Source organism: Aspergillus uvarum (assembly GCF_003184745.1).
Source record: "Aspergillus uvarum CBS 121591 unplaced genomic scaffold BO82scaffold_38, whole genome shotgun sequence".
NCBI lineage: Eukaryota > Fungi > Ascomycota > Eurotiomycetes > Eurotiales > Aspergillaceae > Aspergillus > Aspergillus uvarum.
In genome coordinates this window covers 280,760-308,605 of record NW_020291335.1, presented here as the reverse complement: position 1 = coordinate 308,605, position 27,846 = coordinate 280,760, and the positions used below count along the sequence as shown (strand labels likewise).

General features: G+C 50.8%; 8 protein-coding genes across 8 annotated transcripts; 5 read left to right on the top strand and 3 right to left on the bottom strand.

The window, feature by feature from the left end:
• Nucleotides 1-619: 619 nt before the first annotated feature.
• Nucleotides 620-5,440, top strand: BO82DRAFT_366109 (uncharacterized protein; the record flags this gene model as incomplete). Its single annotated transcript, XM_025637031.1, has 13 exons — nt 620-877; nt 928-972; nt 1,026-1,188; nt 1,256-1,500; nt 1,567-3,224; nt 3,303-3,577; nt 3,630-3,805; nt 3,859-3,952; nt 4,012-4,319; nt 4,367-4,573; nt 4,625-4,784; nt 4,840-5,279; nt 5,342-5,440. The coding sequence occupies 13 exons, from the start codon at nt 620-622 to the stop codon at nt 5,438-5,440; spliced, it is 4,128 nt and encodes a 1,375-aa protein (XP_025490527.1).
• Nucleotides 5,441-6,544: 1,104 nt separating this feature from the next.
• On the top strand, nt 6,545-8,149 carry BO82DRAFT_375776 (uncharacterized protein; the record flags this gene model as incomplete). The annotated part of the gene is made up of 3 exons (XM_025637495.1): nt 6,545-6,850; nt 6,887-7,297; nt 7,382-8,149. The coding sequence occupies 3 exons, from the start codon at nt 6,545-6,547 to the stop codon at nt 8,147-8,149; spliced, it is 1,485 nt and encodes a 494-aa protein (XP_025490526.1).
• Nucleotides 8,150-8,312: 163 nt separating this feature from the next.
• On the top strand, nt 8,313-9,027 carry BO82DRAFT_433504 (uncharacterized protein; the record flags this gene model as incomplete). Its single annotated transcript, XM_025640884.1, has 2 exons — nt 8,313-8,511; nt 8,565-9,027. The coding sequence occupies exons 1-2, from the start codon at nt 8,363-8,365 to the stop codon at nt 9,025-9,027; spliced, it is 612 nt and encodes a 203-aa protein (XP_025490525.1). The 5' UTR covers nt 8,313-8,362.
• Nucleotides 9,028-12,135: 3,108 nt separating this feature from the next.
• On the top strand, nt 12,136-13,119 carry BO82DRAFT_375774 (NAD(P)-binding protein; the record flags this gene model as incomplete). The annotated part of the gene is made up of 4 exons (XM_025637494.1): nt 12,136-12,448; nt 12,493-12,585; nt 12,655-13,001; nt 13,075-13,119. 4 exons carry the CDS (start codon nt 12,136-12,138, stop codon nt 13,117-13,119), a joined length of 798 nt encoding a protein of 265 aa, XP_025490524.1.
• A 2,229-nt stretch (nt 13,120-15,348) lies between these two features.
• BO82DRAFT_393245 (P-loop containing nucleoside triphosphate hydrolase protein) lies at nt 15,349-20,324 on the bottom strand (the record flags this gene model as incomplete). The annotated part of the gene is made up of 3 exons (XM_025638661.1): nt 15,349-17,288; nt 17,368-19,923; nt 19,989-20,324. 3 exons carry the CDS (start codon nt 20,322-20,324, stop codon nt 15,519-15,521), a joined length of 4,662 nt encoding a protein of 1,553 aa, XP_025490523.1. The 3' UTR covers nt 15,349-15,518.
• Nucleotides 20,325-22,084: 1,760 nt separating this feature from the next.
• Nucleotides 22,085-22,631, bottom strand: BO82DRAFT_418005 (uncharacterized protein; the record flags this gene model as incomplete). Its single annotated transcript, XM_025640052.1, has 1 exon — nt 22,085-22,631. One exon carries the CDS (start codon nt 22,629-22,631, stop codon nt 22,161-22,163), a length of 471 nt encoding a protein of 156 aa, XP_025490522.1. The 3' UTR covers nt 22,085-22,160.
• An 899-nt stretch (nt 22,632-23,530) lies between these two features.
• Nucleotides 23,531-25,544, bottom strand: BO82DRAFT_355678 (putative MFS transporter). The gene is made up of 3 exons (XM_025635517.1): nt 25,110-25,544; nt 24,500-25,044; nt 23,531-24,441 (listed from the first exon to the last, which is right to left on the bottom strand). Exons 1-3 carry the CDS (start codon nt 25,417-25,419, stop codon nt 23,815-23,817), a joined length of 1,482 nt encoding a protein of 493 aa, XP_025490521.1. The 5' UTR covers nt 25,420-25,544; the 3' UTR covers nt 23,531-23,814.
• A 275-nt stretch (nt 25,545-25,819) lies between these two features.
• Nucleotides 25,820-27,169, top strand: BO82DRAFT_403551 (uncharacterized protein; the record flags this gene model as incomplete). The annotated part of the gene is made up of 6 exons (XM_025639394.1): nt 25,820-25,996; nt 26,052-26,088; nt 26,150-26,217; nt 26,272-26,463; nt 26,521-26,820; nt 26,882-27,169. 6 exons carry the CDS (start codon nt 25,820-25,822, stop codon nt 27,167-27,169), a joined length of 1,062 nt encoding a protein of 353 aa, XP_025490520.1.
• Nucleotides 27,170-27,846: the final 677 nt, after the last annotated feature.

The following is a 27,846-nucleotide window of genomic DNA, read 5'->3' as shown; positions in this document are numbered from 1 at the left end:
GCAAGAGTTGCCCCTATTGGATGCTAGTTGTGGAAGGTGAGTGTAGAAGGTATGTATGATGAGGAATAGGCAACCGCGGAATGACTGTCTGAGTATCGGAAAACAAATCCACATTATCCAGAAAACGATCTCACAAAAAGGTGGTATCATAGTACCACATGCTCTCTTGCCACTATTTTCCTCCTCCCGGTAGCCTACCGTGTCTGCCTCATGCAGAAGTAGGGGAGATTGAAACGGATGGTGGCAGCTGGGCTGGAACATAATTTAAGTTCTATAAGTGACCCACCCCGACGCCTTGAGGATGCTAGGAAATTAGCCACCGCTAATCTGCCTATCACTTCGACGACTATAAGAATTTTTGATATACGGATGCGGATGTACGGATAACTTCATGCGGGACCGAAATGTGCTCGACATTTCTAAGCTTTTCTAGATCGACCGCGGAAGAACGGATGATGGTAACTCGGAACAGACGATCCTGCAATAGACAGTCCGTAGCATATATAGCGTGTTTCGAAGACCAGTATATAGTCGAGGCTCTGGCCGGCTGAGAGATATCAATCCTAGTTCATGTTCATCTCGAATAATCAGTCAATCGCTTGTCAGCAATACAGCGAGCATGTCTGAGGATTCGTATCCAAAAGAGGAGCATATCCCAGCCGTCCCCGGCTCTGACGGTTCAACAACACCGACCGGGTATGTGGAGGCTTCCAAAGAGGGCCATGTGCCACCATTAGGAACGCACAAAGAGGTCACTGTGACATGGCGACAGCTATCAGTCCTCGTGCCAGCTTCGGAGGCCGTCCATGGCGATACCCTCTGGTCTGAGGTCGACCCTCGGGAGTTGGTCCGGAAGTTCCAGAAGCCAAATAAAATGGTATTTTCGTCACCTTGACTCTGAGAGAAGAAATCACTAAACGTCTCTAGGCCATCCTTCAAGATATGAATGGACAGCTTCGCCCAGGAGAAATGGTCTGTATTCCCTTGAATTGAGAGTATCATAAACATCGCACTGACCAAGATAGATGCTGGTGCTCGGACGGCCAGGTGCGGGCTGTACATCGTTCCTCAAAGTAGTATCCAACGACCGAGATGGCTTTGATCACATCGGTGGCGACGTGCATTATGGAAGTATGGATCACAAGGAGGCTGCAAAGTTCCGTCAGCAGTTCATGTTCAACAACGAAGGTTCGCTTCCACTTATCCAGAATCTACTGAGGAAGAAACTGATTGAGTGTTCATGAATGTCGACTAGATGATGTCCATTTCCCCACCCTGACGGTTGATCAAACGATCAAATTCGCGCTCCGTAACAAGACGCCTTCGATCAAACCCGGCAATCTGTCCGACAAAGGTTTCGTGGAGAGTATGCGGGATGAGATCTTGGGATCGTTGGGAATCCTCCATACAGGCAAAACACTGGTGGGAAATGAATTTGTTCGGGGAGTGTCAGGCGGAGAGCGAAAGCGTGTCTCCCTCGCCGAAGTGATGGCTGGCCAGGTATGTCCATCGCATGCCTGGAAGATTCTAGCAACTGGAGAGATCTGACAGCTAACACTTCTATAGAGCCCGGTGCAATGCTGGGACCAGTCTACTCGTGGCCTTGACGCCAGCTCGGCGCTGGATTTCGCCAAACACCTCCGCCGCACGGCGGACGAGCAGAGGAAGACGGTCTTTGCCACCCTCTACCAGGCAGGAAATGCCATCTACGACCAGTTCGATAAGGTCATGGTGATTGCAGGCGGATATGTCATCTTCTATGGGCCTCGCCACCTCGCGCGACCCTACTTTGAAGAAATGGGGTTCGTGTGTCGTCGTGGAGCCAACATTGCCGATTTCCTCACGGCCGTCACGGTGCCCACGGAGCGAACCGTTCGCGCCGGTTACGAAGAGAAGATACCCAAGTCAGTGGTGGAGTTTGCAGCCCGTTACAAGGAGAGTTCCGTCAACCAAGCAATGGTAGAGGAGATCACACCCCCCTCTCAGCTTCAAGAAGAGAGCCGCTGCTTCAAAGACTTGGTGGCAAAAGAACTGATGGGCAAAGAGGGCAATCCCAAGAGCGTTTACACGGTGCCCCTATGGGAACAGGTCATCGCTTGTACGATTCGGCAAAGTCAAATCATCTGGGGTGATCGCCTGTCTCTCGCCGTCAAGGTGGGATCGACTCTGATCCAAGCCCTGGTTTCCGGGAGTCTCTTCTACAATCTGTCGGACACCAGTCATTCCATGTTCCTGCGACCCGGTGCGCTCTTCTTCCCAATCATGTATTTCTGTATGCAGGCTCTTGGAGAGACGACTTCCTCGTTCATGGGCAGACCCATCCTGTCCCGGCAAAAGCGGTTTGCATTCTATCGTCCAACGGCCTACTGCGTTGCCAGTGTGATTACCGATATCCCCGTGGTGCTCTTCCAGGTGACCTTGTTCACCATTGTCTATTACTGGATGTGCAACTTTCAGGCTGACGCGGGCAAATTCTTCACATTCTGGATCGTCCTCAATGTCTCGACACTCTGCTTCATCTCCTTCTTCCGCATGATTGGCGCGAATTGTTCCAAATTCGGTAACGCATCAAAGTTGTCCGGCTTCTTCACTACCATCATGATGATCTATACCGGATATCTGATCCCCTTCCAGAAGATGCACGTCTGGTTCCGATGGGTCTTTTGGATCAACCCAGCCTCGTACGCCTTTGAGAGTGTAATGGGCAATGAATTCGGCGGCTTGAACATCAAGTGTGAAAGCCCAGACTATATTCCTTACGGTGCAGGTTACACTGACGACCGGTATCGGGGCTGTACAGTCGCTGGGTCTATTGGGGATCACATCCCCGGTGCCGACTACATCCATGACGAGTATTCCTACTCGATCCATCACGTCTGGAGGGGATTCGGTGTTTTGGTCGGAATGTGGGCCTTTTTCGCCTTCCTTACCGCAGTCGGCTTCGAGAGACTTCGCAGCCAAGGCACGTCGTCTTATCTGGTGTACAAACGCGGCAGTCAGGGGCATCACCGAGATGAAGAGGGTGCCTTGACAGCGCCACCGGCGGGGGCAGACTCCGAACCTGATCAGAACATGCCAAAACAAGCTATCTTTACGTGGGACCATCTCGACTATTTTGTGAACTACCAGGGATCAAAGCTCCAGCTCTTGAACCAGGTCTTTGGCTTTGTGAAACCGGGCAGCCTGGTCGCATTGATGGGATGCTCTGGTGCAGGTAAAACTACGTAAGTCAATTCTCCTCACCAGGCATGGTGACCCTTCTCCGATACTCGACAGCTGAATTTACTGTTCCTATGTTATAGACTTCTGGATGTTCTCGCTCAGCGTAAAGATTCGGGAGAGATCACCGGCTCCATTCTGGTCAACGGTAAACCCCAGAATATCAGCTTCCAGAGGACGACCGGTTACTGCGAGCAGCTTGATGTCCACGAACCAACTGCGACTGTCAAAGAGGCCTTGATCTTTTCTGCTTTGCTTCGCCAACCGGCTCACATTCCTAAGCAGGAGAAGATTGACTACGTGGACAAGATCATTGACCTGCTGGAGCTGAACGACATTAGTGATGCGCTCATCGGAAGTAAGTAGACCTGTTCAGGAAAGATGAACCCACCAGCTAACTTTAGCATCAGCTCCTGGGGCCGGTTTAAGCATTGAACAGAGAAAGAGAGTGACACTCGGCGTTGAATTGGTGGCAAAGCCTTCTTTGTTGCTCCTCGACGAGCCTACTTCCGGGCTGGATGGCCAGTCTGCATTTAACATCGTTCGATTCATGCGAAAGCTGGCAGACGCTGGACAGGCTGTTTTGGTAAGTATCCTCTGTCTGACCTCTGCCGTCGAATCAAGCCTGACACGCCATAGTGCACGATCCATCAGCCCTCCGCTTCCCTGTTTGATGCATTCGATTACCTTCTGTTGTTGGCCAAAGGTGGTAAGATGACGTACTTCGGTGAAAGTGAGTACAATTCCCCTAGTCAAAGGATTTTTCATGGAAGTTAGCTAAACGCAATCTAGCCGGTGAGAATTCTCAAGTGATCCTGGACTACTTCGCCCGAAACGGTGCCCCATGCCCGGACGATATGAACCCAGCAGAGCATATTGTAGATGTTGTGCAGGGTCGGCTGAACCCTGAAGTGGACTGGAACCAAGTATGGGACCAGTCCAAAGAATGCCGGTTAGCCCTCGAGGAACTGGAAGCCCTTAAGCAAAAAGCGGCTGCCGAAGCCATCGAGGAGGAAGACCTGGTGGACTATGCTACCCCAAAGATGTATCAGCTCCGATTGGTGTTGGAGCGCCAGATGGTCAAGCTTTGGAGGAGTCCGGTAAGTCCTCTCATACTTCTGCAAGACCAAGCTGCTAAACCTGCCAGGACTACATTTGGAACAAGATCATCCTTCACGTTTTTTCGGCTCTTTTCAGTGGCTTCACATACTGGAAAATCGGAGAGTCGGTCCTGGACCTGCAACTACAATTGTTTGCCATCTTCAACTTTGTGTTTGTTGCGCCGGGTGTCATCAATCAGCTGCAGCCCTACTTCCTTCAAAATCGAGACATTTTCGAGACCCGTGAGAAAAAGGTATGCATCCCCCACATATTTCGCTTTCCAAACATGCTGACACTATATTAGTCCAAAACGTACCATTGGATTGCATTTATTGGTGCACAAGCGATCTCAGAGATGCCCTATCTGGTGGTTTGTGGAACGTTGTATTTCCTCTGCTGGTACTTCACAGTGGGCTTCCCCAGCGTGGCAACCATTTCCGGTCATATGTACTTCCAGATGATTTGTAAGTGCTGGAGCCTGTTCACCGAAGGGATTAAAAGTACTAATGCTGAATCCAGTGTATGAATTCTTGTATACGCCCATCGGGCAGGCCATCGCGGCATACGCTCCTAACGAGTACGCCGCCTCGCTGGTGAACCCCCTGATTCTGGGATCAGCTCTGGTGGGCTTCTGCGGTGTGGTCGTGCCCTATCCCGACATCAACGTGTTCTGGCGCTACTGGATGTACTACCTCGACCCCTTCACCTACCTCATCGGGGGCCTGCTCGGCGAGGTACTCTGGGATAGCCCCGTGCATTGTGGTGAGAAGGAGTGGGTGAACATTGCCCTTCCGGCCAACGAGACCTGCGGTTCCTATATGGGTACATTCGTTGAAGCTGCGGGCGGTTACATCCGGGATGCAGATTCCCAGACTTCCTGCCAATATTGTCAATACGCGAAAGGATCGGAATATGCGCTGCAATTCAATCTGAAGGCCGAGTACTATTCCTGGAGAGATGTACGTTACTCCCCTTTGCCACTGATCTTACAAGGAATAAGACTGACATTATGCTATGACAGACCGGAATCACCGCATTGTTCTGCATTAGTACGTACGTGTGCGTGTTTCTCATGATGAAACTTCGCAGCAAGAAGACCAAGACTGCTCGTTCGGAATAGTTCAACGTCAACAATATCTAATCGGCTATCGCTATCTCGACTTTCTCTCACTCACTATCCATATCTTGAATTACTCCTGAGCTATTCTGTAGGTGAGACCGACCAGTCTCATACTACGCTCAAGTCCTTCCCTCTCCTTTTTTTTTCTTAACATTTCTTTTTCTTGTCTTTTGTATAATAGATCGATCTTTTGGACTACACCTTTTCCTTCCACTACTTCTTCTGTCAGACATGCATGTTGTTTATTGTTAATAGATCGTTTTGTCTGAGTCAATATATAGTTAATATACAATACATGTTTTTGAAGCCTTTATCCTTCTCTCATCTTTATTCCCCGCAGCGAGTGTCTATCATGTATGATTCCTGTCATAGGGACTAGCTACTACTGTTACTATCATCAATAATAAACTTCCATGGGAGATGACCCTTGAAGGTGCCGATATATACTAGATCTGGGGGCTTTATATACATTCCATTCACGATGTCTCCCCCAGGGTATAATAATATAGAGGGAACTTGCGGTCTAACAATGTGGTCCCACAAAAGATGAAGTGGAGAAGGAAGTCCAATCGTGCCATGGATACCTCCATGCTTATTAGACTTACCTGTATGTTGTGGGGTATTTCTGGCACCAGGCTGATAGACGGTCTAATGCCTCGAATGCTATCACTCCGACTGCGCGATCTCCACAAGTGTTAGGCACAGATTTGAGTGGTAAGCTACAGGGCGGGCCCATTGCGGAGCGGGTTGCGGGACGGATCGATGAAGGCTTGAGAAGAACATGAGGCGGGGCCATGTCGGGCATCACATTCTTGCTCAAGGCTTCAATGCTTGCGGTGTGCTCTGGGGTATGTGCCAGGCTGTCAGCTATCTGCACGGGTGTTACCTCGGCCATTGGCCAATGCGTTGTTTTGATCATGCGGAGAACAATTGACTCGTGATACATTGCCGGGCCAACTAGACCAAAAGTTATATATACCTGTATCTCCTATCAATACAACGATGCTCGAGATATCAATACTATCAGACCCGCATCAGCATCATCAGTCAGAACCAGTTTCTCTAGCGACATTTCCAGTAATTCTCCCTTTAAACGGAAGGAAAATGACCGAAACATATCCAGTAGCGATCATCGGAGGAGGCCCAGTTGACCTGGTATCTTCGATCCTGTTATCCCAGCAAAGAATCCTTCATGTGGTGTTCGAGCGTCATCCATTAACCTCAATTCATCCGAAAGCCTGTGGCATGAATATGCGCACCATCGAGGTCTTCCGCCAACTGGGTATCGAAGATCAAGTCCCGGAACAGCGCGCACCACCCGAGATTGTGAGCCGAACAGCCTGGTACACCAACCTTGGACTCAATGGTCTAGAGATTATCGGACGGGACGTGTGGGGAGGAGGGAAATACGTGGACGAATACAAACGGGCAAGCCCTTGCCAGTAGGTCGTAATCGCCCAGATCCGCCTGGAACCTATCCTGCTTCAGCATGCCAAGAAGTTGAATTCGCATGGGATCCACCACGGGGTGGAAGTAACGGACGTTGAGGAGGATGGTGACCATGTGAGCTTGACCATCTGTGCGAAGGGCAAGTCAGAGGCTCGCAAAGTCAAGGCCCGCTACGTCGTCGGGGCAGATGGTGGACGGGCATTGACCGATAACCTCGGAATCAAGTGGGAGGGAGAAAAGGACATTGTAGAGCTGGTCTCGGCGCATTTCAAAGCACGCATCAGTTTGCATCACCCGGACCCTCGGGTGTTCATCACCTGGTTTATTGACCCAAAGCAAGGCGGGAGCATCAAAACGGGGTATCTCTACCACCTTGGTCCGTATCCAAGCATACCAGACAGAGGAGTGGTTATTCGCGTGCGCAATCAATCTCGATGAACCCAAAGAATTCACGGCGGAGGACACGGTCAAGAGAATGCACAGCACCTTCAGATCCCGAATCTGGAGGTGGAGATCAAAAGCATCGATCATTGGCGCGTTTACAGCATTGTTGCGGAGCGATACCGAAGTCCCAAGGGCTGCATCTTCGTCATTGGCGACTCTGCTCATCGTATACCGCCATGGGGAGCTCTTGGCTTGAACTCGGGGATTCAAGATGCATACAATGCGATTTGGAAACTTGGCATCGCCGTGCGAGGCGAGGATGCGCCACGCTGGGACGGTCTACTCGATACATATGAAACAGAGCGTCATCCCATCGCGCTACGCGTTGCACGGACGAGCCTGCACAACCTGAGGTCACATTCGTCCGTCATGGATCGAGCATTGGGATTCACACCCCAGCATGATAATGAAACCAACGTCAGAGCCCTCCAGAGCTTTTTCAACCCTCTAGACGCTGATTATTATGCCCGGCGTCGAGCGGTCTACATGGCTCTGGAGACCCTGGACAGCGAGTTCCACGCGCTGGGTGCGGAAACCGGTTGGTTTTACCCGGATATCGACAGAGAAAGTCAGAGGAGTTCTCCGGATCATGGTGGGCAACTTCTTCCAAATGACGAGTTGGATTGCATAGAATATTATGCCTCCATCTTACCAGGTCACAATTTGCCTCATGCATGGCTCGAAAGAGACGGTGTCACTCTTTCGACCCGAGATTTGCTCCTACCTGATAGGTTCTTGTGGCTCACATCGGAGCCATACTACGGACCCCATGTAGTGAAAATCATTGAAAGGGCTTGCCCAGCTTTAATTCCGTAAATCCGAAAGCCCGTCACATCCCCCTCGCTAGACCTCCTTGCGTTGTGCGGGACGTGTCCCGCCGTTTTATCCAACATTGCCACAATGAATCGTTAATAAATCGTTATTAAATAGAGCACTTTTCCCGCAAGTAAGTGCACCTAAGCTTTAGTGCCGATTCGAGATTCCCCCTTTTTCTTTTTCTAGCACAATTTTGGCCATCACGTCACAAAAATGTCTTGCGCGACCGACGAAATCTTAATCCACTCTAATATCAAGTCCCTCCTCGTCCGCGAGAGATACTATCGAGATACGTGTCAATGGCAGAAACTCCGAGACTGCTACCACCCTGATGCGTCGCAGACACATATTGAAATTACCTGGTAAGGACTTTAGCTCCTGAGGCAATCCTGCAATGTTGCTAAAATTAATCTAGGTACCAGGGAGACATCAATGGCTTCGTACGCGGATCCGCAGACATGTCCGCCAGGGGAACCGGAGCCGTTCACACGATCTGCCCGATAGAAGTGCACTTGAACGGAGACAAAGAACAAGCCCTTACTGAATCAACCGGTTCCATTTCTATTCGGTTTGTCTACGAGGGTCGGCAGTATGACTGCGTCTCATACACGCGATTCATCTCTCGTCTACAGATCGTGGACGGGCAGTGGAAGCTCCTGACTCTGGAGGCGATCTATGATCGGGATAATATCGTCCCTGTTTTGCCTGGTGCACCGGCGGATTTTCACATTGCTCACGAGACGAGGGAGAGCTATAAATGTATTTCTTGGCTATTGGCCCGGAAGGGGTTCAAGATTAAAGAGGACTTGCCTGGGGGAGATTATCCTGCTTCGTGTGAGAAGTTGATGCGGGAGGGCTTTGAGTGGTTGAACAAATAGTGTGTCTGTTGGGTCGGATCCAGACTCAATGAAATAAAAATAGAGCTTCGTTCACAGTTTTTGATTCTGATATTCACCCTTTACATGATCACTTTGTTTTTGATCTTTAATAAAGAAATCCTATAATAAGGAATCCTCATCTATTACGTATGTAGAGCCTTTCCCATAGCCTAGATATTTGCATACTTTCAAATCTATGATTGACACTCATCATCCACTTCACTCCCTCAATTTTCCAACCTCTGGCTCGCTCGTAGCTGGTTAGGCTATAGCAATGTCCTACCCAGGCATGCGGGTATTAGGGTATTCGGGTATTGGGAATCCGGGTATTCGGGATGACCCACTCTGCCGACTGGAGTGTAGTCCCAGATACTCGGAAGTCCAAGCTATAAATATGCAATTGTTCCTTCATCGCTGCTCAATACAGCCCGAAATCTATCGTCAATATCATGCCTTCCAAGATAGTCATTATTGGTGCAGGCTTTGCCGGCGTCTGGAGCGCACTCTCGGCCAGACGTCTGGTCAACTCCAGGGACAGGGCAAACGACATTGAGATTCTCGTCATTGCTCCAGAGCCAGTGCTGGTGATGCGTCTACAACTGTACAAGTCTAAGGTTTCCAGTTTGGTTCAACCTCTGGAAACCCTCTTCCATGAGGCTGGCATCAAGTTTTATCTGGGATCGTTCATTCAATCCACACTGAGAGTCATACTATTAACGTCGAATGCAACTCTGGCGTCGATCAACTATTACCTATAACCCGCCTGATTCTCGCCGCTGGAAGTTCTATTGTGCGGCCTCGGGCCATCTTCGGCCTGCGCCAACATGCCTTCGACATCAACTTTTTAGATTCCGCCATCAAACTGGAATCTTATCTTAAGAATCTTGCTTCATGTTTAGTAAGCCCTAGTCGAGACACCGTGGTCGTCTGCTGCGCCGGCTTTACAGATATTAAGCTGGCAGTCGAACTACTATAACAACTCCGCCATATTACCAACGCACGTATTATCCTTGTCATCAACAATAATAATAATATTGCGCTCAGTTTCGGATATGATCCTCGCTCTATTATAGTACAAACATAAAACGTCCTCGGAGTTGAGATAAATCTCGGATTCGGAGTGCAGGCCATCAACATTAAAGATATTACCTCAACGTCCGGCGAGTATATTCGAACCGAAAAGGCGATCTGAACTGCGGGGGCCGCTTACAGGGCAGATTCCGGAGTCTAACGATGCTCTATCCCGTCTTCATATCGATGGGTATCTCTGCGTCCCGTCCGTTGGTGGTGTCTTCGCTACCGGTGACGCCGCCTGTGCGCTCGCTATAGAAAAGATCAGTATGCGTTGATGTACTGCCAGCATGCGCTGCAGCTGGGTCGTGTATCCGGGTACAATGCTGCAGCGAAGCTGCTGGGAAAGCCCCTTTTAGGGTTCAAGCAAGCTGCGTATAATTACTGTAAGGGCCCTGCGAGCCCTTCCAACCTTCGCGATTGATATCGCGAAGGAATGTATATAAAATAAGGCCTAAGGCATCAGCCACATGACAGCTAAGCAAGGAATGGCCGCAGAACCACCCAAGGCAGCGGCAGTCCCGCAAAGTTAGGTAGATCAGCAACAACATCTTAAGGCATAATACTACCACCTTGGCTACCGCGAAGGATATTCGTTCACTACACTATTTCACCCCTTTAGCCCCTATAATTACTGTCTTAATCTTGGACCTTGAATAAATCTAAGATTAAATAAAGCGGATAGATATAAATAAAAATATAAAATATAAAATGAATCAAATCTTTAACTTTTATATATGTTGGAAATAATGAATATACTATATTAAATAGAAAGATTCGGTCGGGTAAGAGAAATCGGACCTAACATTTAGCTAATGATCTAAAAAAAAGGACTATTATTAATTAAAGGATTTTATATAATATATCTAATTAGTTTGGACTTTTTAAAATATATCTTTATCTAACTAACAGCGGTTAGATGAAATAATTTTAATCCTAATTATTTTAATAATAGTATTTTTATACCGTACCGGAAAGCTTACAACTGTTAGTTATTATTATAAAAAATAAAAAGACTAATTCAAAAACTTTTTTTATTTATGGACAGTTAAGTCTATAACAAAAGATAACATAAAAATAACTTTTATATAATCCAATGAATTTGGTTGATTTTAAAACTTGGCCGGAGGATCGGTTCGCAATCACTTGTGGAATCCCACAGAGCTCGAAGAATAGATTCGAAACCTCGAACCCTCGAACCCTCGAACTCTCACAGATACACTATATCGCTTGGGCTACAAGCCCGGTCTTTGAAAATGGCCCGTGGAGAGTAAACGGATATGTTTATGAGATAACAAACCTCTCAAATCGAATCTGACTGACTGCGGGCCTGCCCGGAGTCATCCTCACGGTAGTTAACTAGGCCTTATTAGGTAATTCCCGAAATATTCGGTCCGTAACCGAGACTAACTAAGGTCGGTATGTCCGGCATCCGTCCTCGGAGGTCGACAATCTCTCCCGCCAAATCAAGCGGTGCTTCGAGACCGCCGGCGTCCATTGACAGTCGACCGGATAGGTGGATTGTAAGGACAGACCAGGAAAAGAGTGCGCTACATCTACCATCCATCTACTGGTCATAGCCGGGTCATAAGGGAATCAAGTTGCGGACAAGGCTGTCCGGCACTGCACTGTCGCATCTAACCGTAAGCCCAGCCGAGCCCAGCCTGTCGGGAATGGCCATAACAGGAAAGTCCCGACTTCGCCTGGTATGGACGAGCGTGATGATAGACCAAATCCTTGTCGACTTTCCCATATACGAGCTGTTGGGGAAGGGAAACATGATTTCCTTCTAAACTAACTTGCCCAGGTAAAACAAAGCAGTATGAGCCGCTGGCTATTAAGCTCCTTTTCGTAGTCGATTCCGGAACTTGCCCTTCCTAGCGAGTGCCGCGCAGGGGATAGACAGGCAAGCCAAAAGGAGAGCCAAGATAAAACTGCAAAGTTCCAGCATCACTTCGCATTTCCACCGTGCATTCTTTCTATGTGGCACTTTTCGCCTTCTTTTCTTTCTTTGTGACTTCCTTACTTGTGGGAACGATGCCCGGTTGCGCCCTTGTAACCGGCTGTAGCGCCGGCGGAATCGGCTCGGCTCTGGTGGAAGAACTGCACGCCCCAGGGATGACAGTCTATGCTACTGCTCGCTCCCCAGCCAAGATGGAGCATCTTGCTAAACTTCCTAATGTTACCCTCGTAGCTCTCGATGTTGTCGATCCGATCAGCCTTGCCGCTGCTGTCAACACCGTTCGACAGGATTTGTCTTCTCACGGTGATACCCTTGACATCCTCGTCAATAACGCCGGCCAATCCCTTGTTTACCCCGCGCTAGACACCTCTATTGACAAGGCCAAGTGTCTGTTCGATGTCAATTTCTGGGGTGTCCTCGCTATCACCCAGGCTTTCATGCCACCCTGCTGCTGGTCCCCGACAATGGCAGCACTATTGTGAACGTCTGCTCTATTTCAGGCTTCTTGTACGCCCCTTGGATGAGTCTGTCTTTCCCACACAAGCCGGTGCAGTAGATTTGAGGGGGGTTTACTCGCTGATACTTTGCACCAGGTGTTTACAACGCCTCAAAGGCGGCTTTAATGTCTTGGAGCGAGACCCTTCGGTTGGAGCTACAGCCCTACAACGTTCGGGTTATATCTCTTGTCACCGGCACCATCGCCACAAACATTATGTCACACGCTAACCTGACCCTGCCCGAGAGCTCACTCTACCACAAGGCGCTTCCGGAGATTCAAACACGCGGTGCCGGGAAGGATGTCTTAAACAAAAGCGCACCCGACGACTTTGCTCGCCAGGTTGTGCAGGATATTCTGGGCGGAGCCTCAGGTCCCGTATGGCGCGGAGCTATGGCTTCCTTGGTGGAGGTCGTTTCCAAATACATACCGACGGGTATTTTGGTTAGTGCCAGCGTGTGAATCCATTCTTGTGTCTCTCCACGACATGGATTGATTGCTCATATGTGTCGCATAGGATCGAGCAATGAAGCGAGGAACTGGTCTGGACAAGCTATCTTGATGGTGTTTTGAATGCGTAAAACATAACAGAACAAGATGCCTTCTGTTCAGGAGTCCAACAGCGTCCCATGGCTATGTTGTCGGCTTTACCTCGCATATATTTTTACTCCATGTGCTTGAACTACTGTGACACTACAAGATCATAATGCTGACTAGACATCTTATTGCCCAGCAGATGTGCACCACATAACATGCTTCATTTAATGGCCATGTAGCTGTGGAGGGAATAAGATAATCGCGGGGACTGGCGCGAGTGCCGTGTTAAATTCTCTTTCCTGGTAACACACCGAGCTGTGATCTCAAAAGACCAGATATGGTCTATGAGGTTCAGGCTGCTGAGTCTAAATCGGTAACTGAGCCTTACCAAGGTGCTGTTACCCAAGACTAAACAGCCGGGCAGGCGGCGTCGTACATGCACGGACAACGAACCAATCCATACATACACCCACTTTCCCCTCTACTGATGGTCAAATTTGCTTCTGGGCATAATACGTCAGAGTAACAGGGCCCAGTAGACCGACTTTCTGTGCCTCTAGAGACCCGTAGATAGCAGGCCACGTCTTCCGTAGTTTGTTCCACAATGTAGTGGCAACTGTGATCTTAATGTCTGCCGCTCGTCACGTCAGCAAAAGCTCTACCACTCAAGGCTGACAGTACATACCATTGGGGCCATTCTTCACGTAAGAAGTAATTTCTAGAGGCACCGAGCGTAGGAAGTCAACTCCATTGACCTGGACATTGTTGATCTTCAAGCCCCAACACCCCCCCCCCCCCATCACCGAAGTTGATAAAGACCGCAAGATCCTCTCCAGAGCTCTGATTTGACGACCCCGAGGATAATCTCACAGTGGTTTTATAAGTTCCAATGCTACTTGCACTCTCCAGTCCTGAAATATTAGTCCAAAACTTGAGGCTGTTCAAGTGGATGCTCGGTAAAGTAATCTTCGAAGTCAAAGAAGAACCGAGCCCAGTTTCATTGACGATAGAAGGAGACCAGTCTTCAACGGATAGAACCCAAGAGCTGAGAGCAATTGGAGATGGCACATTGCTGAAGGCAACACTGACGGACTTTCCGTTTGAAAGTTTTGCAGTGTGGGTTCCATTCTTGCTGGTTCTCAAATGTATAGTCTGCGACTGAGCATAAACATCAGCATCGGTCGCAGCGATATACCTGTTGGGATTGGGAAGGCCGTATGGGTTTTTCTTTGCCGAGGTAGAGCACTTGCGCCGCATTCTCGCCTAGGACAGGTTGACTCTGGTGCACCCATTAACTGTGTCAAATGCAGCGATGGGCGTAACGCCCCCAGTCCAGAGGTTGAGCATGAGCGGATAGCCCTGTCCTTCTAGAGAAACTGTCTCGGTAAGCGTGACAGAGCTGTAGACAAAGTAAACGGCCTCGGAATCGCTGACGCGACGTCTGGTGGTGATTGTGGACACGTTAGATGACGTCGAGTACCGGACAGATGGCTTGACGCCAAGGGATCTGAGAGCTGCAGGAGCATCGGCCTGGGAGGAGACTTGCTTCGTTGTCTCGAGTGACAAGATTGACTTGAAGATTTCCTTTATTTGATCTTTGAGTAAAACAAAGATATTGATTAGGGAGGGTATGGATTCCCGACTGGGCTTTGTTCCATCACCGTAACCCTTGTCTTCCCTTGGGCTTTACTTTCACCACTTCAGGAGCCCCACCACTAACTATAACTCCAGCGTACATTTACCATCCGGCCTCAGCTGAGCGACTACGTCTACCACCCACGGAGACAGACCTGCGATGGCGGAACTTCCAGTCCGCCATCGCCCGCATCACAACCTTAGATCTCATCGACTGCGGGCGGATCTCGTTGGAGACGATTCTGCCGACGCATTCCGGGTACCCCAAAGGCCTGAATGACAATGACTTCAAGGATCAACAAGGGCTGAACAACAAGGACCAAGGGTTTCGATGGCTGGCGGGATGGGTCATTGCTAGTGTGCAGTGGCTGCTTCGGCCCGAGATGGGGCGTTATGTATACCAGCAATGCACGAAGCGGGAGAGGATCACTAAACGGTTGGATATGTGGAGTGGGCAACGGTGGCAGCAGTGGAAGGAACAGTTTGCGTACGCGGCAAAGGAAGAGAGGTTTGGTATACATACTCAGGAGCTGGTCGAGTTGGCGCTGGAGAAAATGATTGGGTATGAGGGTGGGGATGCATGCGACCTGTAGGGCTCAGGGGTCGACTTTGATGGATTATCTTGATTTTTACTAGGTAGACATTCAATCTCTTTGTATGGGTTATTCCTTCCAGCTTCTCCTTACTCGAACCCAGATATGCATTATATACTAGATACATATATCAATTTCATCGGATCTTGAACGAGCAGATGTGCTGGAACATCGCTGTTACGGCGACCCCGGCTGTCTAGTCACCCCGGAGAATAATCTTTTCCAACACTTCCTTCTCGCCACTGTTATCTACCAGGCTCCTGAAAACCCCGTTCGCAATCCCCAGCAGCTCCTTGGGTGCCCCAAATTCAACCGCTCTTCCGGCATCCATGACCAAGATGCGGTCGAAATCTGCGATAGTACTCAGTCGATGTGCGATTACCAGGAGCGTGGTGTTGTTGCGGCCGAACTCGGCGCGGATGGACTGCTGAATAAGGGCATCCGTCTCCATGTCCACAGCGGATGTGGCTTCGTCCAAAAACATGATTTTCGGGCGCGATACGATCGCGCGTGCGAGGCAGAGCAGTTGACGCTGGCCTTGTGACAGGTTTAGACCCCCTTCTGAGATTGGAGCAGACAACGAGGTGAATTTGTTCGTGTTTGGACGATGCGTTGGACTTGTTGTATCGGCAGCTGTAGCGATCTCTTCATCGCTCTGGGAAATGAGATGCACGCGTGCCAGAGCATCGTAGAGTTCTGCATCGGTGTACTCCTCGAAAGGGTCAAGGTTGAACCGCACAGTTCCGGAGAAAAGAACTGGATCCTGAGGAATGATAGCGAGCCGAGTGCGCAGGCTGTGCAGCGTGAGCTTAGCAACATCCAGCCCATCAATTAAAACATTACCCTCGCGGGCCTCGAGGATTCGGAACAGAGCAAGGGTTAATGACGACTTTCCAGCACCCGTGCGGCCAACGACGCCAACTCTTTGGTTCTTCTCAACAGCAAAGCTTAATCCCTTGAGGACTGGAGGCAAATCAGGCGCATATCCTACGACCAGATCCTGGACTTCCAGACGACCCTCGGTAGGCCACGCCGCGGGAGGGTCAACCCCGCCCTGGTTCTCAAGCTCGATCTTGGAATACTCGATAACTCGCTCGGTCGCATTCATACTAAGCTCGACATCCGCATAGCTCCGCAATGCCATGCCGATTGCTGTGTTGAACAGCAACCCGAAGCTAAGTGCAAACCCGGCGAGCGAGGCCGAGATATTTGGCAAACTCACAATCAGAGCCGCAGTCAACGTGGCGAATAGTGCTCCAACGACGCTCATGCGGAAGGCCAGCCAGCGGTTGAACAGCAGCATAGCCCACCAGGCTTGCGCGTGCGCGTTGATTCTCTTGTAGATCATGCCCGTATAGACATCCGCTTTGCTGAATGCGCGAATGGTGACTAGTCCCGCCAGACTGGACCCGAAATGCTCGAAGATAGGGCTCTTGGCAGTACTTTCGAGGCGTTTGACCTCTCGCGCCCCCGCCAAATATTTTAGGGCCAGGCTGAGACACACGATCAGGAGGATCACGGCGAGGATGATCACCAATGGACTGACCATAACGCCTGCCACCACGATCCCGCAGACATTAAGCATTTGCGTCACCACAAAGGCCAGCTGATATCCGATGATTGAATCCACGGAATTGAAGTCGGATGTGAAACGGTTCAGGATTCGACCCAGTGGTACAGTGTCCAGCCAGCGCATCGGGGCACGGAGCACGGCGTATGTCAGGCGGTTGAAGAGATTGCGGGCTGCGCGGACACTCATCGAGAGGATCAGGTAGAAGCGCAGGGTGCCCATAGCGCACGCAAGCACACTGACTGCGATATAGATGCCCAAATACATCTTGAGCTCCGAGTCTAGGGGCGCTGCGTTGACATTCGATATAGGCTGTTGCCACATAACCATGCTGTACTGCTTAAGGCTGACATGGGATTGCGATGACGAGCCAGTCCACACGTTAATCCACCATGACTATGGTAATCAGCATTGTCAGTCAGTCTGCGTATGACAGAATATAATGAAACCGAAGAAGATGCGTGTTGATACTTACCCTGCCGACCAAGAAGGAAGTGTATGCAAGGAAGACAATCGCCGTGATGTACCATCGAAGTCTGTGGCCACCGATAGAGAAATAGGCCTTGTAAACTGAAAATTGGACCGAGCCAACCTCTCGCTTTTCGTCCTCTACAAACTTCTTCGCCGCTGCCGGCTTGGCTGTCGTCTCCTGTTGTACGGTACTAAGTCGCCGATGGGAGGTGTGGGAAATTACCTGCTCCACGGATTCCTCTTCGAGGAGCGCCGTCTCATCACCGCCATCTCCCTCATGCAGAGGGTGCCCTGGGTGATTTGACCGTTTGTCCTCAGTGACTAGGCCAGCATAGCGGACGTATCCATCTTCCAATTCCACCCAATAGTCCGCGCGAGAGAGGCACAGGCCAACATGATGCGTCACCAGAATGCGCGTTCTGCCTTGGCAAAGCTCACCAGTGAGTGCGTTTTCGTAGACATAACGGCCTGTATGGGCATCCAAAGCACTGAAGATATCATCCATGATGAGGATGCCCGCACGAGAATACAAGGCGCGTGCAAAGGAGACTCGCCATCGCTGGCCACCACTGAGATTGACCCCGTTCGCTCCGATATCGGTCAGATCGCCATCGGGCAGCATCTCCAGGTCCTTCTGCAGCGCGCACGCAGAGATAGTCTTCCGGTAACGCGCTTCATCGTAGGGCAGTCCGAATAAAATATTATCCTTGATTGTTGCATTTTCAATCCATGGGATTTGAGCGACATAGGCAATGGCTGAATCGATGATCCAACTGGCACTTGTAGCCCGTTGATCGAACCGATCTTCGATGGGAGGTGGTACGGGCACATGTACGGTTCCCTGAAGCAAGTCACCTTCCCCGAGGATGGAAGCCAGAAGCAGACTTTTGCCAGACCCAGTGCGGCCCGACACGATACTGAGGCCTTGCTTGGGAAAGGCAAGATCGAGATTGCGTAGCACAAAGCGATCAGTGTCCTCTGCGGTGCCAGCGTCCTGCTCCGATGGCCAGGCGACCGAGGCATTCTTGAACGCGACTTCGTCAGCCGGGATGGTAGTAACCACCCTTTCCGATGAGGCCATATAGGTATCAATTCGGTCCGCGCTGACCTTTGCCTCCAGCCCTTGGGAAATTATCTCTGGCAATATGGCAAGAGAAAGCTCGAGGGAACTAAAGACAGACATGGCAGTAAAGGCAACCGAGGCAGAGAGTCCACCATGGAGCATGGCATAGACTGTCAAAGAGACTGCCGAGAGACCAATAGGTCCAAGAATCCAGATGCCCATCAGGATGATGTCGAAAAAGAAAGACCTCCACAGAGCGCTCAGTTCTTTCTCTCGCGCCACCCGGATCCGAGCTTCCCACTGGGCTTCGAGGCCCGAGAACTTGATCTGGCGAATCCCCTGCAGCACCTCTGTGACAATGGCCAGCTTCTGATCTCTCATCTTCATGAGCTTGACTTGAGCGCCCGTGTAGCGTTTGGCTGCAAAGGAGTTCAGGGGCGTGACCAGAACCGCAACTGCAATGCCGGACAGAGCGCTGCGCCATCCTAGGATCTTGATCAAAAAGCCACACCCGAGGATCAGCTTGAAGATAGAGGAAGGGATGAGGTAGGCAAATGTGGTGAATTGAGTGATGCGTCTTCCGTCGACGGCGGCCAAGTTGATGATGCTCTGTCTCGTCTTTTTCACAGAGGCCTCGTCGTCAAGCTCCTCCTCGTCCTCCTCCTTGGTCCGCGATCCATTTTCTGTCGTGGCTTCAGCATTAGGCTTTTCTTTTGATTTTTGGACGTTCTTGACATCTTTCCGGCGCATTGACTTGGCGAAAACAAGGGCGGAGATCTCCGCATAGATGGGAATGAAGAGCTTCGCACACACCACCCATAACAGCCAGGCCTCAAATAGCGAGGAGATAATCATCAGGGATCCTAGGCCCACAATCCAGGAGATCGCCCGCAGGGGGTCCCAGTTGCTGCTACCTCGACCCTCCAAGGCTTGTAAGATATTGAGCAGCGCCAGCTGCGGGCCGATGCTCAAAAGACCAACCAGCAGAGTGAGAAGCAGGGTCGAGAGTATGGCTGGCCAGTGCGCCCGTACGATGGCTTGCCAAGTTTTGCGAGACTGCTTGGCTTGCTCAAAGCGAGGATGGAGGCTCTCTGCTCTTGTCTGGGCTCGAAGTTTGGGCAGATCCGTGAGGGCCAGCGTGCGGTTCTTCGCGGTGTAGTTGAGGAGGCCGCTGGCCCAGGCGAATGAATATCGACTCAAGGCAGATCCCGAAAATTCCCTGTCGATCAAAGCACCGTCGTGGAAGACATCCGGGCGACGGGGCAGCAGGATGCTCGCCAGCGCTCGTACAACGGCACTTGCAAGCTGAACTGTGGTCAGACTCAGCCACAATTGGTCGTCCGTGAGACTATGGCGAACCCGGTCATTGCTGTGAAGATCAAAGCCGCCGACCAGGATCGTGAAGATGCTTCCCAGGAAGGCGAAGTGACCCAGGGTGTATCGTTCCGTCGATCTGGGTTCCACGAAGAAGACAGCCCCTTGAAAAAGAAGTAAGAGCTGGTCAAATTAGCTGCCAGGCGAACCCAATCCCACGTCCCCTTCAGATGTGTGGTTGTACTGACCCAACCGGCGAACTGAAGCCACGCGAAGACCGGGGTCCTTGTGTGGGGTTTCGATGTTGTCAGGATGGCAAGTCCCAGAGTCGCGAGAAGCCCAGTCGAGGAGAACAGGACGATCGCGACACGCTGCCAGATATCCGAGAACTTGAGAAGTGATTCCTCCGTCGCCACACCATCCTCGTCGTGATAAGCGGCCTTTTCGGTGGCGGTGTCATCTTGTTCGGATAGGGTACGGCGGGTGCGCGCAATAATGCTTTTGACGGCGGGAATACTGCTCAAGGTGGTTAACAAGAGAGCCACGGAGCCTACGGTCAAGGCTTGGGAATTTTGCGAGAGCATCTTTGGTGTGCTCTCTCGCCGGCAAGATGCGGAAACGAGAACCCAGACCGAAGATCAAAAAAAAAAAAAAAGAAAAGCAAGGCCGGCCAGCCCTTATTGAATGCGTCTTCCCCGGGTCAAATGGCGCAAAGTCTTGTTTGGTCTTGTTTGGTGGTGGCTGACTCTCCGGCTGACTCAGAAGCAAGGATGGATTTCGAGCATTACGCAACTAGCGACTTAAGCGCTGACAAGATAAGGACTGTGCCCAATCAGCTCAAAATTCTTCATGCATTGAAATGCATTGATCTTGAGGCAGGACGTGATAGGCCGTGTATCAACCTCTTCCGTTGTTCTGGCCCTTTTCTGGGAGGTTGACTCATAATTTACCTACTCCGGAGCAGTAGTTTTCCATTTATGCTCCGCTATCTCCATGCGCATTGAGCGGTTAAGCCCCCACAGTTCCCCGTCGGAGGTCCGGGGTGAGTCGATCCTCACACCGCTGTATTTGATGCAACGATTCTGCTAGCTGCTCGTATTTATCTATTTATTGCGGGGACTTGCGCCGGTGTGAGCCATAATGACTCAGAATCTCCGACATAGCACACCGGTAAGGCTGCCTTCCCACCTAGTAGCCTGATGATATCCGAGCTTCTTGCTCTATTCTTGCTGGTTCTGACACCGTTCTAACTGTCTGCAGTCTGAGCTTATCTCGACGGCCCGTACTGCCAGAGCCCCATCCTCCCCATGATTTGAATTTATAACACGGATGAACCAAGTCACTATTGTCCAATCCAGAGATGTAAAAAGTTCTGCGATTACTCACTCGCGCGCATTGAACACAGAACCATACGCGTGCCGAGAGTGCTTCGAATGTTCAAGCCCGTTGGCTTCGTAGGGGGTCGCGGCTGGAGGCTTTCAACTCCTGACGTTCGCCACGGGTGAGAGGTAACAACTTTCCTGTGACAGGCCTTTCTTGTCTGCAGGCTTGTCAAATTGGTTTTGATTTTAGCCCATGTTTGGTGTTCTGCAGATTTATTCCAACACGCGAGCGGTAGGATGTAATGCACAGTCACCGCAGCAGCTGTACATCGTCTGACGCTGTGCTGACTCTAGGGCCTGCACACAGCGCGCGGCGGATTGCGGCAAGATCAAAGCCATTTCAAGTGGTAAGTTGCGTGTCGCACCATGTCATTCCGCGCCCTCGCCTAGTTGGTGAACTGCTATTCTTCCGTCCTTGATATTGCGACAGACCCGGCCGGTTAAGTGTGGGTAAGAGTCCAGTAAGTGAGAATGCACCAAGCGTGAAAGATGGAAACGAATGAGGGGTTATCAACAAGCTTTTTGCTTTCCGGTGGTGGTCGACGGTGTCAGTAAGTGGTCAGATGGCTCCAGGGGAAATGAACTTTGCACGCCACCTCTGCAAGGCTATCTTTGGGTGTAGATGACCATCTAAGCATCTGGGATCTGGTACTACCTAATAACATTGCCCAGTGCAGTGGTGGGGCTGGACGGGATCCAAAAGTAGCTTAGTGCGGGGTACAGTACAAACCGATTTAAAAAATGGTACATGTATACTCATGTAGATTACGCTGTATAGGATTTCGAGTCATATCAAAAAGGTCTGTGTAGCGATTGAACATATCCTGATGTAGAGCATCCAAGAGACAAACTCAGATACTCAGTTTCAAGCGGCTCACATCTGGACTACGTCATGTTGGATACTTTTGAGTCTGGCTTGCAAACGTGAAGAGTAGGTTGGTAGGCAATGTGTTTTGGGTCACATTTATATAGTCATCTAAGCTATTCGCATAGCACAACTATCAAGAGACAATGGAGAAAGTAGGAGAAAACATGAGATTAAGGGGATGCCGGGTTCTGGCTAAGCCAGTCACTCTGAATCGCCGATTTATAGAATGCCAATCGCTTCTCAATCTCTCCTTTGTCCATTGCGTCTTCGAAATAGTTGCGTGATGGATCACCGAGTGCTCGAAGAGTCGGGGGCTTGGGAATTTGAAAGTGGTAGAACCGAACGAGAACTCCGTTCGCGATTACGCCGCGGCGCCGGTTCCAGGGGGTCTCGCGCAGAGCCATCATTTCCCCAAAAAGGCTAACTTCCAGTTCTTGCCAGCAGCCCGGGTTGGCCACCATGAGCACGAGGAAGGGTTCCCGTTGATACGAGATCACCAGTTTCTGGTAGGGAGACCACACTTCGTACTCGCTTGAAGTAGGTCTGGAGTTCTCGATGTTTACCCCAAAGCCCTCCTGTGAGAGGAATATCTGGCCCAGGCACTGCGCCCAGTAACCCAGCTTCTCGATTGTCTCGGCCATATGGTCAGTGGGTGTGGTGTCAACAAGTATGGTCTCGGCCGCGAAAGTATCAGTGAGTATGATTTGAATGAAGGCAATGCCACGCAGAATAGTATCACTCACAATTTTAGGACTGATGATGGGATTACTCGGGATGGCATCAGTCAGGATGGCATCAGTCAGAACGGTATCAGTCAGGATGCTATCAGTCAGGATGATATCAGATGTTTGAAAAGGACTCCATTGGCACGAGCGACTATAGATCCTAGATGTTTATTTATGATAACAAAGTTGTTACCGGTGGAATCCTTGAGAATTTGTAGTATGATGAACAGGCAGATACCGGCTATCTGGGCTCTACTATGAGAGTATAGATGGGAAACCTTCGTATGAGTATGAAAGACTGCGAGTCATCTCTCCCCACATAACTGGAACTCTCCGTTATTGCTAGTTCAGTTAGAAACCAAATTGCTTTGCTACTCACTAGCCACTCAGTTCTTACTTTGATGTCCGGTGACTTGCTTAAATTTCTGAATGAGATTGACATTGACGAATGGAAATAAGGGAGATCTCCCGAGACAAACCCCGCTACTGTCATTCAATGAACACAAAGCAATGCCCGCTATGAACTGCAATGCTGATATCAGATGTCCGTCATAGCAACATCGGCGCAAAAGCTCGAACCTAGGCGAGCTTGATCTCGACTAAGGGTACGCAATCCAATGAAACAGCATTGAGCTTGGGCTTTGGGGGTCGCTTGAACCATGGTTTCGCTGCCAGGTACCACTGTCTGCGGAGCTGAGAGGGGCCTGAAAAGTGACACAGCATCTTGGACCATAGAGCTTCAAGAAACATGACATGCATGCACTATTAGCATAAGCAAGCTACATATAGTTAAGTTAGGTGAGAAATCTCAGTGGCTGACGTACAGTACATAACGCAGTAGGTTATGCCTTATGTGACCAAGGCAGTTGATGTACCCAGCTCCAGCCACACTTGGCGGGGTAACCCCGCCACATCACCTCAGATGCAAGCCACACTCTCACACTGCGGCCTAAGGCAGCAAATCTCTACCCGATCGGCAAAAGCCTTGAATCAGACATGAAAGCAACATTAAGCTGTCAGCCTACGCATCACGTACCATCAAGGGACTCTTGTCAAGTTACCTTCTGCATCTTGGTGACCCTATGTACATAACCCACTATCAATACACGTACCGAAACCGACCATTCTGCCTATCTGTCAGCCCTGCCCACTTGGCCTCCTCCACCATCGCGTCCTCGACCTTCCCGTACTTCCGATCCCGCCTCCGATTCTCCCACATATAATACACAAAAAGCACCGCCGACATGACTGCAGCGGCCGCTTGTGTGGCAAGAACCGCAATCTTGGCCGGCCGATATTCGGGGGCATCCCGCGCCTGGAAGGTCTGGGGCCCAATGATATTTCCCACCGAGAAGGAGCCGGCGATAAGCGCGCTCCCGAAGGCGCGCTTGGTGTGGCCCGCGCAATTGGCCATCGTCCATTGATAGAGGATGGGCAAGGTCGCCACGATTGCATTCACCAGGTAAATCCCGATCAGGACCCCAGCTTTGTCGCTCTTAGGCAAGAAGGAGAGCAGAGCGCCGCCGATGATCCCGGGGATGGTGCAGAGAATATTCCAGGCCCAGCGATGGGAGGTCTTGCGAATGCCGATTCCGACCAGCAGGGTGAAGAAGATGCTGACAATCCCCGACGGCATGTTCAGCAGGGCCGAGATCGGGCCCGGGTAGCCGAAGCTGGCAATGAGAGTGGCCGAGTAGGAGGTGACCACACCACTGGATACAGAGATCTATCAAAAATGAGCTTTCGGGATGGAACAACGAAAGGGGTAAGCCAATGCGCCATACCAGGATAGTGATCAAAGTCAGCAGCCAGAGTTGGATGTCCAACACAGCCTCCCAGATCTGCTTGAAGTTGAACTTTCGGCTCCAGACGCCCGTCTGATTGACACTGACATGCTGCAGGAGCGCGACCTTCTCGTCATCGGACAGCCATGTCGCCTCCATGGGAGTATCTGGGATTAGCAGAAAAGTGAGAACGCCGACGACGACGGTGGCAAGACCGATGACGAGGAACATGATGCGCCATCCTGCCATCGCCGCATGCTCAACATGCTGGAAGCCAAACGAAACCAGTCCACCAATGATCTGTGCCACTCCCAATCCATTGTACCAGAAGGTAAACCGCGGGGCCTGTTCACTCTTGGTGTAGTATTGACTGCTGATCAACATCAGCGACGGACCGATAGTCGCCTCGAATATGCCCAGGAAGACACGCGCAGTGAGGAGGGTTCGGTAGTTGGTGGCCCCAGCCGATGCGGCGGCGGCAACCCCCCACAGGGTAACATTAGCTCCCAGCCATTTCGCAGCGGGGGCTTTCTGAAGGCAGTAGGCTAGGAGAGGGATGTGGGTAAGCGCACGACCAAGCACCGTACACGGTTGCAGGTATTTCACTTACTGTTGGGCACCTCAGCGATCAGGTAGGCCAGGAAGAACCAGGTGGCCGTGTTGGTGTATTCGTTCCCTGCCAAGCCGAGGTCCTTCTTCATCCCCATCACCGCGGCATAATTCAGCATCACCTTGTCCAGGAACTGCAAGACATAGCAGCAAAACATAAACGGAATAAGGCGGAAGTCGATCTTGCGACGGAGGGCTCGAAGGTCGATCTGGAGGGTGCCAGCCCCGGCCATGTGGCCCTGGAGGTATTCCACCGCATCGTCGGTGCGATTGGCAGACAAGGCCTGAGAAGTGGGCTGTTTCTCCTCCATCATTGACGTGGTTTCAGGCAACGAGGAAGGAAAAGCAAATTGGGTTCCGAAACCAGGGGGGAGAGGGGTTCTAAATGGAAAATTCTTTAGTGTGGGATATTATTGCGTTGGGCAAAGTGATGGCATTTGTGCGACCCAGCTCATTTAGTCTAGACCGGCAGGTTGCATGGTTGCATGAGGTACAATCTATTGCCAATTTAATCAGTTGGTCTAGTGCATGCAGGAAGACGGCCGGTCGTCCTTCGCCAGCGCACTAGTTTCACAACCTGGGCTGAGGATATGAAGGCTAATTGCTGCAGGAGAGGTGCATCCATGTTGGCAGTGGCGTGAACATTTAGAATGTAGTTAAGACTCGTGGTCCCCTCCACTGTGCGATCGATCCTCTGCAGCCAGTTCGACCATGACTTGGGTGCACCATGCCTCGCCCGAGGTGGAGGCAGAATCGCAATATCGCCTGATACTGGGGGTGTGTTTAGGTCTGACACTGTTGATGTTCATCATCGTCTGCCTACGTTTGGCCATTCGGTTCCACGCTCGTCGGTTGGAAGCCTCTGACTATGTGATGGTGGTGACTATGGTACGCTCATCCAGTTAAGGCTACTATCTTTGGCTGATCATCCGTGGTGTACCAGGCCTTTAGCATTATATACAGCGCACTATGTATAGCTCGTGAGTGACTTTCGTTTTCTTTTCCTTGTCCGTCGGTCGGAATACTAGCTGACCATAATAGAAAGTAGGTACGGTCTAGGGCTACCTCTGAAGCTGCGACCGAAGGAAGACCTGCCCGAGTACACTAAGGTATGTCTGCTTAAAGTCTCACCAGTAATCTACCAACTGATGAGAAGGTTATAGCTCAATTATGCCGGTCGGCCATTCTACCAAATCGGGATCGCAGGGTTCAAGGCTTCGTTATGTTTGAACTACCTCCGATTGATTTCCGGAACGTCGAAGAACCTATATAGAATGCTCATCTGGGTTACAATCACCTTCTGCAGCATTGGCCATATTGCGGGGGCATTGGTGCTGATATTCAACTGCCATCCCGTATGTCAAAGACCAGGTTGAGACAGACTGACCGACTGACCGACTGACTCTGGGCAGGTGAAACGGGCCTGGAACCCTACAATAGCTGGATCATGTCTTCCCTCGGGGCCAACATTCTACGGACTGGCTGCATTCACCATCTTCTGCGACGTGGTCATCCTCATTCTCCCTATCCCCCTGCTCATGCAGCTCAATATTAAACCCGCCCAGAAAGCGGGCGTGGTGTGTTTATTCCTCTTGGGTCTTTTCACCACCATCTGCTCCATCCTGCGACTGGCTCAGATCCACCGGGTCGCATACGGAGACGGAAACTCGACGATGTTAGTCCTGTGGGGCACCATCGAGTTCAACGTCGGGGTGAGTGTCCGTGGTCCTTTCGTTGGATATATTTACCCTGCTGACCAACTGACCCTTCCAGAACATTGTGACGTGCATTCCCTTCCTTGCACCTCTGCTCAAGGGCGCGGTGCGCGATTTCCGATCGCACAGTGACCAGAAACGCTTTGACGGGCAGAGTTATGCCTTGCAGTCCTGGTCGAAACACCAACGCTCCCAGCTACAGTCCACCACCTCAGCGGCTCCACGCCCCCGACGGACTCCCAGCGAGGAGCTGATTTTGGAAAGTGGGGGGCTCGAGGAAGGGGGGATTCATATGACAGTGGAGTTGCGAGTCTCGCTGGAGGAGAAGGCCGCGAGAGATCACTGAGAGCGTGGCGACCCTGAAATTTTCTTTGGGCTTAATTAATTAATTAATCACTCACCGGTCCGCGAGACCCAGGTTTCCTAGTGTCAATAAGGTAGGAACCCTGCCAATATTGAGCACGGTTGCTGCAAATAAGAGTTGGCCGAAGTTGGTCAGGGATTGGAACTAAAGCAAGGTGGACTGGGTCGAAGGTTCTCCCGGTCTAATCGGTGGTGATGGCACTGGCTGATTAAGGCGTGCTTGGGATCGGCCACACTTCCCCGAGAAGGGACCGGATAAGTGAGACGATGTTACACTATGTTTCTACGCAGGGGGCTGTTGCTGCCTGCGGTGGTGGGGATGGATTGATTGAAGCATCCACCGGCGGACGACGGACTCAGGGCTAGTCTCATGCCGGGGTTGACCCCATCCCGTGCTGGGCATAGCCAATGGGTACTCATGTTCCCTTGTGAGCCACTGTACTCAAATTTCGTTAGGCTCATAGACTACGTACAGTACTAGTGACAGTTAGTGGGTCTTCTCCCGACCGCTGAGGGCCGAGGACTCTTTAGTGGCCCGTGGTGGTGCCAGACTGTAACGTTATACTCTATTGGTGACTTGTTCATACTGAGTGTTCTGTCTCCTCGCCATCCCTGCTAGCCCAGGATCCCTAGCCTTCAGCTGCACAATAAAAGAGACAT

Coding starts and splice junctions, on each gene's coding strand:
- BO82DRAFT_355678 (XM_025635517.1), bottom strand. CDS start 25,419: ATGGAGGAGAAACAGCCCACTTCTCAGGCCTTGTCTGCCAATCGCACC. Junction 25,045..25,109: donor GATCGCTGAGGTGCCCAACA/GTAAGTGAAATA, acceptor TCCCTCTCCTAG/CCTACTGCCTTCAGAAAGCC. Junction 24,442..24,499: donor TGACTTTGATCACTATCCTG/GTATGGCGCATT, acceptor CATTTTTGATAG/ATCTCTGTATCCAGTGGTGT.